This window comes from Melanostigma gelatinosum, assembly GCF_949748355.1.
Source record: "Melanostigma gelatinosum genome assembly, chromosome: 2".
NCBI classification, from domain to species: Eukaryota; Metazoa; Chordata; class Actinopteri; order Perciformes; family Zoarcidae; genus Melanostigma; species Melanostigma gelatinosum.
Genome location: NC_136635.1, coordinates 11,317,697 through 11,333,754, shown reverse-complemented (window position 1 = coordinate 11,333,754; position 16,058 = coordinate 11,317,697). Strand labels below are relative to the sequence as shown.

The following is a 16,058-nucleotide window of genomic DNA, read 5'->3' as shown; positions in this document are numbered from 1 at the left end:
CAGAACTAACGTGAGAGACTTCTCATTATCATCAGCACTTCATTTCAGCACCGCTACGAACATGATGAATGGGAACAAATGTAATGGGTTTCTCAATAAATAATTACTCATCGAAATTCAGCTCTTGTTTTAGGATAATGGTTCCATGGCGAGTTACAAAAACACATTAGAGGTATAACATTGGGCCAACAAAATAAAACAAAAAAATCAGATTTTGACAAGAAGGCAGAACCCTTAACAGTATGTTGTGTTTATGAAGATATGCTGAGTAACCTCAACAACTTACCTCAATACTGAACTGTTTCCTCTTGAGCTTAAAGGCCAGGTCCTTGTGGTCGGGCAGTTTACTCGCTAGACAGTTCAGGTGAGGTACTTGGCGTACATGCAGCAGACCTGTAGAGGACAGTGACAGCAGATTCGACTGGGCTGAACAGTGAATGAATGAATGAATGAATTTTATTTACATAGCGCTTTTCACAGACAATAATATCACAAAGTGCTTAACAGAGCAGACATTTAAAAGCATAAAAAACACAATGTGACCCTAGGGTCAATAAATTACATACACAGAGAAAAGTAAAAAATAAAAAATAATAAAAAATAAAATAAAAATGTAAAACATGTTTTAAGAGCAGGTCTAGGACAGTGCATAAGACCTGGAGCAAAGTTGCAAGATATTCCAGTGTGCACATCCAAAATGTACATGCTTTACATTAAACTGTGCCTGAGACAAAGTTGACATTTAGAAAATGTTGGGCAAAAATCAATGTTACTTTTTCCATATTTGATTTGACGTTAACTGTGCTTGTGTACTTTAGTGAATCGATTGAATGTAGTCGGACAGTCATTGACAAACGGTGTTTTTCAGACTCCTACATCAGCATCATAGTTAGAGTAAGTGGACCAGAAACCAGAAACATGGTGGCATTGCAGTGACATAAAAATGTATCACTGGTGGTGTTAGACGAAACCACCAAAAAACTAAATACTTATCAGATATCTACAAACATTTCAATGTCGCCATTCCTACTCTCATCTTTTTTCTCTACAGGCCGGAGCATGGCTGTACTGTGGAGGGAAATTTGCCAATTAAAGGACACATTAGAGCAATGAGGCACAGACAGCGAACATACAACTAGGGATTCCTGCAAAGGATAGAGGGAAGCTGTGGAGAATTATCTTACCCTTTGTTTCTCTTTTCTTGTCACCACAAAGTTTCATTTTCATAAAACTGGAAAGTACTGTAGAAGTGTGTATGGTTAAATGAGCGTGAGAGAGAGAAGAAGAGATCGAGGGAGTAATGGAGAAAGGGAGAGAGACAGAGAAAGTGGGGGATGGTGGGTTCTCTCCTCTGTGCACTTGGGTGATTTCCTCTTGCCTGATTTGCAGTGACAGGCTTCCCAGCATGCTTTGAGCAGCCCTGAACTGCTGCCGCAAACACGCACGCACACGCATCCGCATGCACTCTCACACTCGCACCAGATGCGTTTGCACTCATGAACACACATCGAAACAATCATGCACATAAATGTATTTCATAACCCAACCATCATTTCTCTGGCTGGTTAAACAGATGGCAAATACATTCTTGAACAAGAAATTCAAATAGTATTAATTGCAAATTCCAAAGAACATTTCTGTACTAGAACAATAGTTTAAAATTATGATGCACTACAACGTGCATATGTTGAATGGGTTTACAAGCCACCTGCCTTTACAAAGCAGAGGAATGTGATCACTGTTGGATGTGTTATCTAAATAAAACATGCTGTTGGATGAAACCAAACTCTGGCATTGAATGTTTTTATTCCTCATCCCCTTCATCTGTCACAACCGGGGCTGTCTAACCCGGGGATGGGGGGGGGGGGGGGGGGGGGGGGGGGGAAATGAGAGGAAAAGCGCAAGAGTGAGTCGGAGAGTTCGAGATACACGGCTAAAAATACTCCACTCGCTTAAACTGACCTTTATGCACGAAGAGTGCAATAAAAAAGGGGGAAGCAAACAGGAGAAAGAAGGAATGGTGGAAACCATAAAGAAAAAGTGATCGTGAGGACCGAGACGGCAGAGAAAAACTATGTTGCCCCATTTCTTTCTTCGTTCCCATCTCTCAAATCGTCCCATACCAGTGTCCTCTTTCCCTACTGAAAGCCTTGCCCTCCATTTATTAGCAGAGCATGCTGGCCATGGAGACATTGAGTGAGGGATGGAGAGATACAGGCAGAGAGGAAGAGAGAGTGATGGTGAGAATATCGATTCCCCAGTGTTGGTCTGCTCTGCTCCAGAGCCTCAGGGGTATGGGACTGGGGATGGAGAGGGGGCGAGGCGAGGGGGAGAGAGAGGCTCTGCTGGAGGGGGGGGGGGAGGCAGGGATGGAGGGGGTGAGGGTGCGAGGGAGAGGGAGAGGGGGTACAGCGTGGCAGCTGAATCCCCCCCGGCCTGTCTACTGAGGAGCACGTCTGATTGAGCAGCAGCACACTAACACGCACTGACAGCCGGGCTTGCAAAGGGGCTGCCCTGCCTCCATCCACAGCCTAGCCTTAATGCACTGCTTGTGTGTATGTGTGTGTTTTTGATGGAAAAGAGGCAGAAAGATAAGCGAGTGTGTGTGTTCTTACCATGGTAATCTTTGTAGAGTGGGTTGGTCTCTCTCTCAGAGCCTTTGAATGATTCCAGGGCGATGGCATTGTCACATAGCCTGGTTATGCTGCCCATTAGAGCTCTGTCCTGTAGGGTCGAGAGAGGGAGGGAGAGGAGAGACACACAGAGAGAGAAACATGAGCAGGTAATTAAAAGCCACCTGACGAGCCATCAGTGTTGCAATTAAATTAGGTCAACATGTCCCGTGGCCAGGTCATTTCTGCCCATGGCTCAGGTGAGGGTGATGAGGTATGGAGGGGAAAGAGCCCTGATAGGGGTCACGCAGGTGATGTTGGGGCAGGCAAGTGGACATACACCTTACATCGGCATACATGTACAAAAGTGGCTCGGGAAAAGTCAATCGAAACACACTGAAATTATCTTTACTTCATCAAACAACAATGTTCACGAGAAAGTTCACAGTTGGTGCACAAACCTGCACACGGCAGGGGAGGATAGAGAGAGAGAGAGCAGAGGCTTGATGGGGAGAGCTCCCCCTACTGGTTAGGTCAGTGACTTGACAACAAAGAGGACACATCAGGGGGCGAATACAGTAGAAAGAATGAAGAAGAAATATACAAAAGGGTGGAGGCAGAGGGTAAAGAGAAAGGAGGGGAGCGAGAGGGACACTGGGTGGAGGGAAAGAGGGAGTGCTGCATTATTAATCCCTTTGCCTCTTGAATCATTCACATCCTTCTCTCTGTGTTGGCTGCCACCGCCTAATGCAGTTTTCATGCCTTCATGTCTTTCCCCCCACTCTTTCTTCTTCCTTTTCATTTTTGTCCTACTTTTAAAGTATGCATATCCCACCAGTCAGGACCGCCAGCTCTTACAGGGTATCTGAGGTCTCTCAAATGCCTCAGTAAAGCCAACGTAAGAGTTTGGCTACGACAAAATATTCACAACACTTATGGCACAGTATGGCCAATAGTGTCCGTATGAGAGCGAGGATCTGCTAAAACAATGTGTTAATTCGTCTCGGCCACAATAATGATTCTGTGCTGACTGAAATACAAAGCTCCTTGGCAACGACTCAAAAGTTTCAAAGTCAGAGGAATTCAAAGTGTCCAAAATGAACGGCTCAATTCAGTGGCAGAAGGGCAGAATGACGTCAGTGAGGCATGCAAGTGCTCCACAGCTCCTTGAGTTTTAGGTGGTTACATCTTTTTTTAATTTTTTTTATCTTATTTATAATTGATAAGGGACTAAAGCAAGAGTCACTTCAGTTCTGCAATGAAAGTCTACGCCGGCACAATTTGCTCAGATTCCATCGGAACACCCTGAGCCTCAGCTGACCATCCCTGACGAGTGATAGGAAGAGCCTCACATTCGTTTACTCTGCAGCATCTTAACTTGACCGGAACTAGTTTCTGATGAACAGCTCTCTGTACTTGTGTTGGCTAGTGTGAAAATGTGTGTATGGTGTGTGCAGAATCTATCCCAAATACAATACATCACTCTGAGGGAGGAAGATGCTTCTCCGTCTGCCTAAAGTCTTGGGAGAGTAGAGTCTATACATATATATGAGACTAAATAAATACACATCAATTCCAAGGCTAGAAAGGAAGGAAGGAGGACTTTCTGCAAAAATGTGATTTCAACTGGGGACACGGACACAGTGTCTCCATTAAAAACAATCAAACAGATATGAGAGTTGTAGTTATTATGATGATGATATGAGATTGTAATACATTATATATGATGGGATCACATAAGCCTCAACGCCACATTGAGCTATGGGCGTAAAGTGGGGTGGCCGATGGCCTCTTCCTACCCTCTTACTTTAGCACCCTTGACTGGACCACACCCGTCTTCAAACTCTATCTTCATTTTAATCTCGACTAAACACCTGTAAAGGTTTGTGACTGTATCTTGACAAAATCATTTGTGATGATGACACACACCCACCCACCCACACACACGCGAACACAGTGAAAACAATACCAGCCTAATTTTCAGGAATTTAATCAAACAACTAAATCGTACGAAGTCCTGTTCAAGTTTGTTATTTTACAAATAATTAAAACTGGAAATACAACATATTCTATGACAAATGAATCAGTCCATCAGTCTAAGTTTTACATATGAGAGGATTTGCTGCTTTTCTTTGTCATATGTGATAGTAAATTAAATATCTTTACGTTTTAGACTGTTGGCATCACTTCTATGACCACATAGACTTTCTGAAATTTCATAAACTAAATGATTAATTAAGAAAATAATCAGCAGATCAATTGATAATGTAAATAATTATTAGTTAAAATGTAAATGTCCAAATGTGAAGGTGAATTGAATACTGATGGTACATTTCTGGGGACATTGATGGTTATTAAAAAGAACCTGCAGGTTTTGTTGCCCCACCAGAGTACTAAACAACTCCACCTGACTAAATATTTGCATAGGTCGGGACACCACTTAGCCTGAGCAGCAGGTGAGGTGTGTATGGATGCATTTTGGGAAAGACTGTGTACTTTGTGTTTGTGTGTGTTTACTGGTGGGGATGGGGATGATGGCAGGAGATGGGATGATGGAGGAGGACCAGGCTAGGACAAGCCTAATCAATGTTTCAGATGGACTGTGGCACTGGGCTGCTTTGAGGAGGCTTTCAGTGAGTTGCTCGACTTGCCAAGCTGCTTAATAATGGATCGAGAGTCCGGTGTGGTCTCGTTCAGCTAGCCCTGCTACTAGTCTAGACAGTGTTCCAAAGGCCACACTCCGTGAACAAAGCTAATTATCCAAGGAAAGGCACTGGCAGAAAGAAGCTGTGCGAACACATCGACTCATACCATACCATGCACACTCACGATAACTTCATATGAGCAGCCTGCACACTCGCGTTAACTCAGCTGATCAATTAGAATCTTTTTTTATGACAACACCAAGTGTGATTAAACTAATCATAAGGTCATTTCATTGATGCCCATCTTTAACAGCCTCTCATTACCTCCATGTTGGCTTAGTCATCTAACACCTGATTCGGTCCAAAATGTCCCCCCTCTCCTCTTCTTCCCTCGCTCATTCACTTCACTCCCCAGGGTGGAGAAGGGGGACAGATTAAGGGTTTGGAGGCCAGACCAGAGAGGGACAGGCGGACTGCTCCCACCACAGCTGACATCTGCTAGTTAGCCACTCTACCTTTCTTGACTAGGCCAAGGCCGCTGTGCACTGAGCACATAGGCTTGGAGCCAGAGCATGTTGTGGCAAGACAGCTGTTCAGAAAGTTAAGCATCAACCTATATCTTTGTATGAAGGATCAGACACAATGCAGCTTCCGTGTTGTTAAGAATGGGGACTATAAGGAAGTAGGGTGTCTTCAGAGTAGGTGAGACAAAACATTTTGAGCAGAAAGTCTCAGATGGCTATTCTGGTGAGTGTGCGTCTATGGTCGACTGTCTGGGGGAGGGCTGTGGTTTGCCATATGCCTCAGCAGATGACTCGTCCTTCACACTGAGAGGCCAGACTGTACACAGACGCATGCACGCAGACTCATATACCGACCCAACCCCCCCACACACACACACACACACACACACAGCCAGGAATACACACAACTCTAAGGAGAGATATTTTGTCAGAGAATAAAATACATACACAGGCAAACACTGTCATTGTGTACAGCTTCAAGTAATTAAAAGGCCAAACAAACAAACTTAGAGTCCTTTGAATGAAGTGTGCACTCGACTGGGTCTGTTGGGGGAGCGATGCGTGAGGAAGAGGCCCCCGCGCAGGCCTGAGTCATACCAGGGTGACACTGGACCACAGGGTCAAGAGGAGGCCCCACGACAAAAGACTTCAAACTTTGTTCCCATTTAATGAACAAGACAAAGAAAAAGCACATGGGCCAAACATCAACCCACGCACATAAAATCCTCACTGTCCATTGTATGTAAAATCAAGTCGATTCAACTTTATTTATCCCTCTGGTGGCAACTAAAGGAAGGTGGTTTCGGACACAGCAGAGGAGCAAAGACAGAGAAGATAAAGCAGAACCTGCTGCGGTTATGACTTGTTAAGCTTCTATATCATGGTATTCTTGCATGACAAACTGGTCTGAGCTAATTAAAACCAGCATAAAAAGATATATCAGTCATAGATCAGGGTTAAGGTTGCTAATCCGAGAAGTTGTATTCTGAGTGCATGCTGATGCTTATGAACTGTGCCGAGTTGTTCCCGTGTGTCAAAAATGGTCTTACCTGGATGAGATGTGAAGGCAAAGTAACTACTGCAACAGATAGCGATGACCTGAGCAAAGCACGCAGTCCATAGAGAAAGGTAGTGAGGGCGTGGCCATTTTTAGGGTTGTCGTGGCAACTCAGGTCATCGCCCCACAGAGCCGAGCCAAGAGAGTGAAGCCCAATTCGCAGGATGTTACGCGACTTTGACTATAAGAAAGAACAAGCAAAAAGAAGGGTTCAGGAATATTAAAAATGTGTAAAAAGTCATACAAATATGTCATTTTCTCCAGAAGTAAACATAGTAATGCATTAGTACAGTTTTATTTGATTTAAAGTTCCCCCATTGCATCTTAAGAACAACAGATTGCTGCTTTTGCATTATTTTGGAAAGGTGCTGTTTTGGGTAGTATTCCCAAACTCTGTGAGAGCGCGACCGGACAGTCTGCTCACCAGCACAGACGATCGGAACACAGTGCCCAAACGTGACTGGACACAACTGCCCAATCACAGAGGCCATCTGACACACGCACAATGGACCTGTCAGACAGGCTTCCAATATGGCCGCCACCCAGAAACCCCAGCACATTCTTGGCACAACAGCGATGCTCTGCAGCCAAGGGGGCCTGGGTAAGGGTGGAGTGCCTTCCCTTGAAACACCCTCCCCACCACAAGAGATCAACAGTAACCCACTCTCACGAAGACGGAGGAAAAGTGGCCAAACGGTGGCGGGGTATATATCACTGAAACTGAGAGAATGGAGGCGCCTGTCCAAACTGTGAGAGGTTTTTAACCTTTACTACAATTGCCTTTTATTTGGGGTTTCTTCAGGATGGCTCCTGATTACTGAGGTGAGCGCCAAGAGTGATTAATAAAGCTCTGGCCTAAAATCGGCTCACATTTTCCCTTTTTTTCCTCTCCTTTATCCCTCCCCCTCTATGATCTCAACCATCCTAAAATCTCCTATGCCCCACTCCCTATCCCTTCCTCTCCCAACGGTATGACCTAAGCTTCGGTTGGGCCTGGATCAGAATCACAGGCATCTAAGAAAAATAAACCCCATTGTTTCTGGGAGTTTTTCACAGTTGGCTCATAGTTTCCCAAAGGAGGACTCTCATACCGGACTCTACATTCATCCTCCTCTGCACCATTCAACTTAGTGCTGCATCTCTATGCCTTACTATGCTTAGTGTGTGTGTGTGTGCCTTTGTCATTATTAGATATGCCCTTTCTTTGTGTAACATGCTTTGCCGAACACAGGTCTTGGGGGCCACAGAATTAGAATTCTATTTCTATGTCTGTGGCCCAGCAGGGGGGGGGGGGTCTGTGGTAACACGACTGTTGCTGTGGCATCAGGAGGAGAAGCCAAATTTAACTCCTATAGTTTAGCCTATAGAAAAATCAGGGAACAGTGCCAGTTGAGTCCAGCCAAGGGCCAGAGGCCAGCCTTATAGACTATAGCCAGCCTGGGACAACAACCTAATCACAAGCCAATCTCTGCCGAGACTCACAGTCCTGCTGCCACTCCTGTCCCAGCCATCTCAAAACACACTGGGTCTAGGAGATTGATCTGTTATTTACACAACACAGTTCATATGAAATCTGCATCTTGTTACCAATCCATGACGGCGGATTAACCAATAAACATATAAACGCACACACTGACTATCACCCATACTGGGCATTCTTGTGCCAGTGCCCATGCCGCTCAGTGCCGGTCTGCATTCCTGGACTGTGCCAACAGCATGTCAGGCGGCCACACTGCTTTAATGATGTCAGCAGTTAATCTGCCGTGAGTGACAGCGCTCGGGGAGAGAGGGTGGGGGGTAGTGGAGGTAAATCCTGTGTGTGAGTGACGGGGGGAGAGGTGGCTCCAGGTGACGAGCAGAGGGGTCACCGAAAGTAGGTGAATAAGGCGTGGGAGGCGAGTAGAGTACACACACACACACCGTCATACTGTATCTATGTATATATATATATATATGTATATGTATATGTATATATATATATATATATATATATATATATATATATATATGTATACAGGCACATCACAGTGTGTGGTACGTCCTGTGGGAAACAGACGGTGCCATGGATGATTCTGGCATTCTGTGGGGCACTGGTGACTATTAAAAAAATGTTTGTCAAAGGTAAGACACACACAGCTGGGACACGCAGGTGAGGCCAACCAGAGCAGGTGACAGAGAGGTAAACAGACTCAAGAGAAGTGGAGGTTGAAATGTGACAGAAGAGGTTGGGGTCACAGATTCAGATCTATTATCTCGATCTTAAAAATGCTCCTTTGATGAATATCACTCATAACAATGCACAATAGCCTGACTGGGCTCATCGTAATTAGTGGGGTTACAAGCAGACATTTGCAACACAAACATGTTAGCAGCTGGAAGTCGAAGAATTCCTCTTGAATGGCATTTTTAGAAAGAAAGGAAAAATGCACACCTGTGTTGAATCCCTGCTAGTGGCAGCTTACTGCCTGCCTATTCAATTTCACCAATGATTTTTTTATCAGAGAGCCAAAACCAAAAGCACATCCACAAACAATGATTAAAAATGTATGGATGTGATGATTGGTGAAATGGGAGTTCATTCACGTCTTACCATGGGGGCTGCTACATCAAAGCCCTCCCTGTTTATGACCTCTTGAAGTGACTTCAGCAACGCAGAGTAGGACTCGAGCATGGTACTGAAAAGAGCACAGGACAGAGGACAGGACAGTGGACAAAGTGGAGAAGACAACCAGAAAGAGAACACAAAAGGGTTACTTAGGACGTGTAAAATGCAATTTAAACTATTTTGATAAAACTGGGCCAAGCCTGTCCCCACAGTAGCTTAATCCTCTATGACTGCAGCATGTTTCTCCTGACTGTGCTTTTCTGGAGCCACTGAAGCAGACAGGTGATCCATATCAAGAGATCCAATTAATTTATTTGGTTGATTAAATTACAACATGACTGGTTCTCTGTCAGCTCCCCCAGGATCTGATTGTGCCGAGACAGACGGACAAACAGACAGATGAGATGTGCATATGCATAAACAGACACACAACAAAGACGATAAGTGAGAAGCAGGTGGGGGGGGGGGGGGGATTAATGGGCTGATATCTAGAATTTACAGGGAACAGCATTTTTGAGTTTAATCAAGGGTAAGATGTGCACTATTGACAAAAGGCATCCAGTTCCATCGGAGCAACATTTAGCAACAGTCAAGGGATGGGTTACTGCTGAGCCCATCATGTACCTATAGGACGGCCAATATAAATGTTAACCCCATCATTTTACACAAGGCCCTCAACGTAATTGTAATGACCACTCTGTGGTAAGTCACAGTGGGCTGCTATGCCAGTTGTCAATTTCACCTGCAGGCTACAAAAGCTGATACACATAGATTGGTCACACACCAATAGCCCTGCATAAAGAACAGTAATACGCACTCGTGTTGATTACACTTGCGCCAAGTACATCCATGTACTCTATTTCAGTTATTCAGCCCAACAATGGCGCCTCCTGACCCCGCTGGGGCTAATGATAGAGCTGGTTTGGTGAAAGAGGGACACCTACCCTCCTTGGCCTCTCTGCCCATGCCCCTGCTCTGAGGTAGGGGGCTGGGATGGTTTGACATGCAGTTGAGCAGGAGGTTGCCTCTGGTTGGCAGCCATTGTGTGGGACGGCATTGTGTTTTAGCTACCCCTACTGAGCACCCCTCATTCAGGTACCAAAAGGTCTAGGTGCTTAGCTACAGGGGCTAGTGCGTCGGCTAATTAAGATCATACACAGGGAAGCTTCTTTATCTCGGTGTTCCTCTTTCAGTGATGGAAGAAAGGAGGAGAGAAGGGGGATGCTTGGTCTTAAACAACAGGATCTGTATCACCTAGAGAGCAATTTGTGCCAATTATGCCTTCAAGTGAAACGGAGCAATTTAACAGCTAGGGTATCAACATGGGGCTGTGGACACGTGCAAGGGGGAGTAGCCTGCTTCGGAGTTTGTGTGGTACATGTGCGTGTGTAATATGCTAAGTGTGTGTGTGTGTGTGTGTATGCGTGCATTTATGTATGCGTGTCAGTATTGGGGCGGGCTGGGGGGCACAATGGTGCGGTGCAGGTGTAATTTCCTGCTGTCAAAATGTCTTTGAGATCTATAACCCATTCAGATGCCACAGCGGCACAACAGTTCCACCATGTCACTCACTACACCGACACACAACGCTGCAAACATCAGCGGAGAGGATATTTGATTTTTTTGTTAGTATCCTATCAATAGGCGTTATTACCTTCTGGACTGATATTTTGAAAAATGTTCCACGCTTGTGAAAACGTATACTTTGAACCGAATATCCACAACATGTAATGTGTTTGCATGGGCGCTCTGTTAAACAGTCTCTGTTTATTGAAATAAAGGAAGAGGCATTCAATAAAGCCTCCTCCACATCCTCTGTGCTCCAGATTGCTGTATTTACCCAGTGTGTGTGAGTGTGCCTTCGTGTGCCCTTGTTTGTTCAACAGCACTCTCTGAGTAAAGAGCCCGTGTGACCTCTGAACCCTAAATACACTCAACGCAGGAGAAATCAAACAGACGCTGAGCAAACAAGACCCTTATTTGAATAGACATACACAACCTTTCCAAGAGGACGAATGTCTTAGGCCAATGGCAAGCTACTCAGAATAGAGGAAGAACCAAGCTGCTTTTTAACTGATTTAAATTGATTGTTTAAAGGGTAAAAAAGAACTGGGCTTTTAAAAGATTTTTCTTTTTTTGAAAACTCACAAATTTCATTTAAATGATGTATACAATTGTGGATGGTTTGACTTCAACAGTAATGATTCATAATGTTTACAGATATGAAGCAATTCAATGAATCATGAATGTAAAACTAAGATTGTGTACTGTACTTAATTAGAGCTGAAATTGTTAATTGATCGATCAGCTGATCAACAGAAAATTAACCTGCAACTATTTGAATACATTTTAATCAGAAATGTCACATTATCTGGTTCCAGCTGTGTTTTTTGGACTGTTCTTCACACAAAACAAAACATCTGAATGTGTTAAATTGGGCTCTTGTTTCTTGTGGTTTTACTATTTCTGACATGTTATCAAAAGACAAAACAATGAATCCAGAAATATAAAAAGATGAACTCGAAATGAATATTTGGTTGCAGCCATAGACTTTATTAAATTCGTATAAATGAGTGACTCTACATGATACTAGGGAGCTAGTTTCTTCCTCTCAGGTTGACTTCTCTCTAATGCACACGCTGGTTGCAGGGCTTATAAAGTGTGCGCTCTTTAAATGATGTTAGTCTGTCTGCATTGTTGGTTTACCTGTATTCTGTGAACAACGCCATGTTCGCTTTCCTGTGTTCCGTTGAAGATGTCTAATTTGTGTAACTGTGTTTTGTGGATGACGTCGTGTTTGTGTGCCTGTGTTCTGCAGATGGAGTCTCATTGGTTTCCATGCGTTCTGTGAACGATGTCTTGTCGCTTTACCTGTGTGCGGGTGATGACTGCGTGGGATGTTCTGGAAGGTAGAAGTGGTGGCACTTGGCTGCCTGGCGAATTTCTGGCTCCATCGTCTTGGAGACATCATAGTAGTGCCCAAACCGGGATGAGGACGCCAGGGCACTCTAAGGAGGTCAACAATCAAACTCAGCTTAAAGCATTTGAGCACCAAAGACCTTTAATTAGAGAGAAACCAGATATGACGCTACTGCTTGCTTTACATTTCTTACAACAAATGACGTGCATTTAACTCAATTCAGATAAGAATAAAGCATCTTTCTAATATGTTAAATGAGTATGCTTCACAACACTATGGTAAATGCAATTGCATTGTTTATGGGTCATTCCTCAACATTCCTACAGCAGAGAAGTTAAATAACCACTACGACCACGCTCTTAATCATTTCTTCACATAAATGTCTACTTCTGGCTCTGAAAGCAAATGTGTCAGGGACGCTGGGGAAGGCGGATGTTTTCCTGCAGCTGAAAGAAGGAGTTTTAGCTCTTCTCTCTCAGTGAAACCAGGGATTCCATTGTTAGGGGGGCCCTTAATCTACTCCTAATCTGGATTAAGGCCCCCGGTGTGTCCCTCTCCTGGCGGGACGAGGGGGTCAGCAGGGCAGGGGGGTCAGGGGCTCATCTTCTCTTTGTGAGCTAGGCAACCCGCTTAGCGTTCCATCCCCGCCCTGACGGCCTCACCTTTGATCTGATGTCTTCATCGGGAGAGTAACACAGTGGGCTATGCCAGGAGAGGTGTGTGTAAGGGGAAAGTAAGCGTTGACTCTGGGGGTGAATTTGGGATGCAAATCCTCTGGCGGGGCTTACTAGTGGTTTGTAAAGACGATTTTACAGGGGAAGGGGGAGAGATGAGGAAAGGACACAGATATAAAGAAGTTTCCAGGGAGAGAGAAAGAGAGAGAGGATCCCCAGGGACACACTGTGTGCTGTTAATCCACATAGCGATATGGATTATAGACTGAAGGGGGGAGACTGCAGAGAAGTAGAAGGGGAGGGTCACCTCTCCTCAAAGCGGAAGAAAGAGTGTAGGGCTGCCGACCCTAGCAGGGGGAAAGGCAGGGATTTGGGGAAGACAGAGGCGCAGGTCTGGGTCATAGGGTTGAGCGAGCAGACATGTCAATGCACAGGCTGCAAAGTACTCTTGTTTCCCAGGCTAAGCAGGGGTGCAGGCGTGTGTGTATGTGTGTATATGTGAGTTGGGGACCAGTGAAAAGCCTACCTATTGCCAGCTAAGTGTGAGTAATCTGGTCCAGCTCTGAAAGGAGAGTCTGAGGCCTCATTCAGTCCACAAAGGAGTTTAGAAGCTGATGGATTTAGTGGTAGAGACAATTGCCAAACCACTAAGACCAGAGAGCCAGTGCTGTTCTTTCTCATACAATCATTAACGAAGACAAATGTTGGAGTTTTGATAAAAGCAGCATTATTACAGAGTTGTCTTTATTCTACTGTATATCATCGATCAAATACGCTGCAATAATTATTATTACAGACAATGTGAACTAACATGTGATTACCTGTACTTTTGGAAGGTTCTGATAGCGCCAGGCTATCTTCATGGCATCCAAACTGTCCTGAGGTTCACAAGACAGCCTGGGCTGCTCCACTGGTTTGTGGATGGCAATATCGTCCAAGATGGGAGCAGGTAGTTCCTACACAAAATAATACAATTAATATAATAACTTAAAATATGTTGATTGTAAATGGCCAAGAGGCATTTTAATAACCCTTATTGCTGTTTAATAGCATATGGCATGTCCCAATGTGTCACGTATAATTGAAATGCACTTCAAATTCAAATTTAGCTGTCAAAAGTAATATGATATCTTGAATGTAAACAAAAAGGCAAAGTTGGTTTTGCTGGTCATGTTGAAGCAATTGAAAAAACCCAGATCAAACTGGGAGATATTTCTCGGGGAATCTTGATTTCTTGGCCGTACAAAGCTGAACTGGGGTTCTTACAAGAGCACATGTGCATTAAAACTCTCCACACAGGAAAAGTATCGCTGTGGCATTAGTGCGGAGGGCCGAACGATCATGATAACGCCATGTCCTTGTATCAATTCAAGTTCGATCCAAAGTCTGACGGAAATTGGAACGGCAATAAGCCAGGCTGAACATTAAGAAAACACTCTTAACAGCTTACTGATGAACAAGCCTGTTCTTTCACTGTGCAACCAGTAAAAAAAATGGAAACAAATCTTGCTCCTTGGTTTAAAGACATTGTACGGTGGGTGGGAAATCTGACCGATTAGCTGATTCAAGTCATCATGGGTTTTTAAGTGCAAGGAAGTGTTCTCAAATTTCCTGCTTTAACTTGATGTCTTCCAGCAGGCTTGTTTCTTGTGTGCATGTTAACGTAATGCATAAAGTACAACCTGAGCAGCCAAACATTAGCATACTGTGAATGTAGCTGTGAAAACAATAAATGACGTGATATATCCCCATTGGGACTCCCCGTCTCTTAATAAGCCTTTGATATGCAAAGAGAGGGTGAGGCTGTGACCCCTCCCACTATCAATCAGTGGGAGAGAGGCCCTCCTCCTGTATGCTGGGTGGCAGTCAGCTTCTGGGACTACGGTCCTCTTCACAGAATGATGCATCGGGAAACGTTTCAACAATGCCACGACCATGCCACCCTCGACCTCTCAGATACCCCCGCTGACCCTGACACATCTTGGGGAAAGCTGTGCACCTACAATACGTGCTAAATCACGGTCTGACCAGCGTGAACCGGGCTGAATACTGTACAGCGGGAGCTGATTGATTTATTGTGAGGAAGAAAAAAAAGACTTCTACAAGTAGGCAGAATATTCCCAACATCTTCAGTTGACTAAAGGTAAACAAAAGTTTTTTTTTAGATGTCTTTTTGACAGCGCAGCAGTTGTACGGGGTTGATGTTAAAGCAGACATATTAAGGCCATCCTTGCTTATTTGTGGATGGTTTGTCAAGACTTGCAGCTTGAACAAATATCATACTTCGCAGTGAAACTAATTTCCTCCTTCAGAGCTTGCAAAATACGGCACCTCCTCTCATACCTGTAAGATGTCATCTGGGTTATCTTGAGCTGCTGCCACAAAAAGTTCATGTCGACACACCACTCCTTCTGCCAGGAAGTACTTCAAGATCATATGAGAGTAGCTATCATATCGGTCCTCCTCTAAAAAAGGAACAAAAGACAAGAACAATCAGAAATTCAGTATGAGTGGAAAACAAAAATAAACACACACGCGGTCAATCAATGCCATTGTGCTAAAATTGTCTGAAAGGCCTAAGGAAATGATTTAGTGTTGAACATTTTCCCTAAGAAAAATACATCAACCATTGGATCTTGTCTTGTTCTGACCATTCATTCAGACACCACAGATCCAGAAGTTCACGACCACATCACAGTCACTAACTGTAATTGATATAAGGACCACATTCGGGTTACCTTTGGTATGGAACAGATGAAGTAGCAATCGCCATGGCACAGAAACATAGGTGTTACTGTGTGACCTAACTATCAAAGCGGAGCTGACATCTTCAGCTCTCTTGTTAAGGTCTTCACAGTGTCCCTGTCCGCTTTCACCTATCATATCCGCAACCATGGGCGGAGAGAGAGGGAGGCACCTGTCTTAAGCACTCACCTGACACCTCCCCCTGAACACAAAGGTACCCCAGCTGTCAGGACAACTGACAAGAGGAGGCAGAAGCGGGATTATATAGTGCCTGTC

The 16,058-nt window shown here is 44.4% G+C and overlaps 1 protein-coding gene across 1 annotated transcript in view; it reads right to left on the bottom strand.

Annotated features, from left to right (window-relative positions):
- Positions 1-16,058, bottom strand: part of elp4 (elongator acetyltransferase complex subunit 4) — a gene marked incomplete at its 5' end in the record, with an annotated part of 73,544 nt that overhangs the window by 29,379 nt on the left and 28,107 nt on the right. Inside the window, 7 exons of the mRNA XM_079293641.1 lie at positions 287-393; positions 2,616-2,724; positions 6,831-7,019; positions 9,429-9,513; positions 12,315-12,451; positions 13,859-13,993; positions 15,381-15,502. Coding sequence (XP_079149767.1) covers positions 287-393; positions 2,616-2,724; positions 6,831-7,019; positions 9,429-9,513; positions 12,315-12,451; positions 13,859-13,993; positions 15,381-15,502 — 884 coding nt within the window. The remainder of the gene's footprint in view (positions 1-286; positions 394-2,615; positions 2,725-6,830; positions 7,020-9,428; positions 9,514-12,314; positions 12,452-13,858; positions 13,994-15,380; positions 15,503-16,058) is intronic.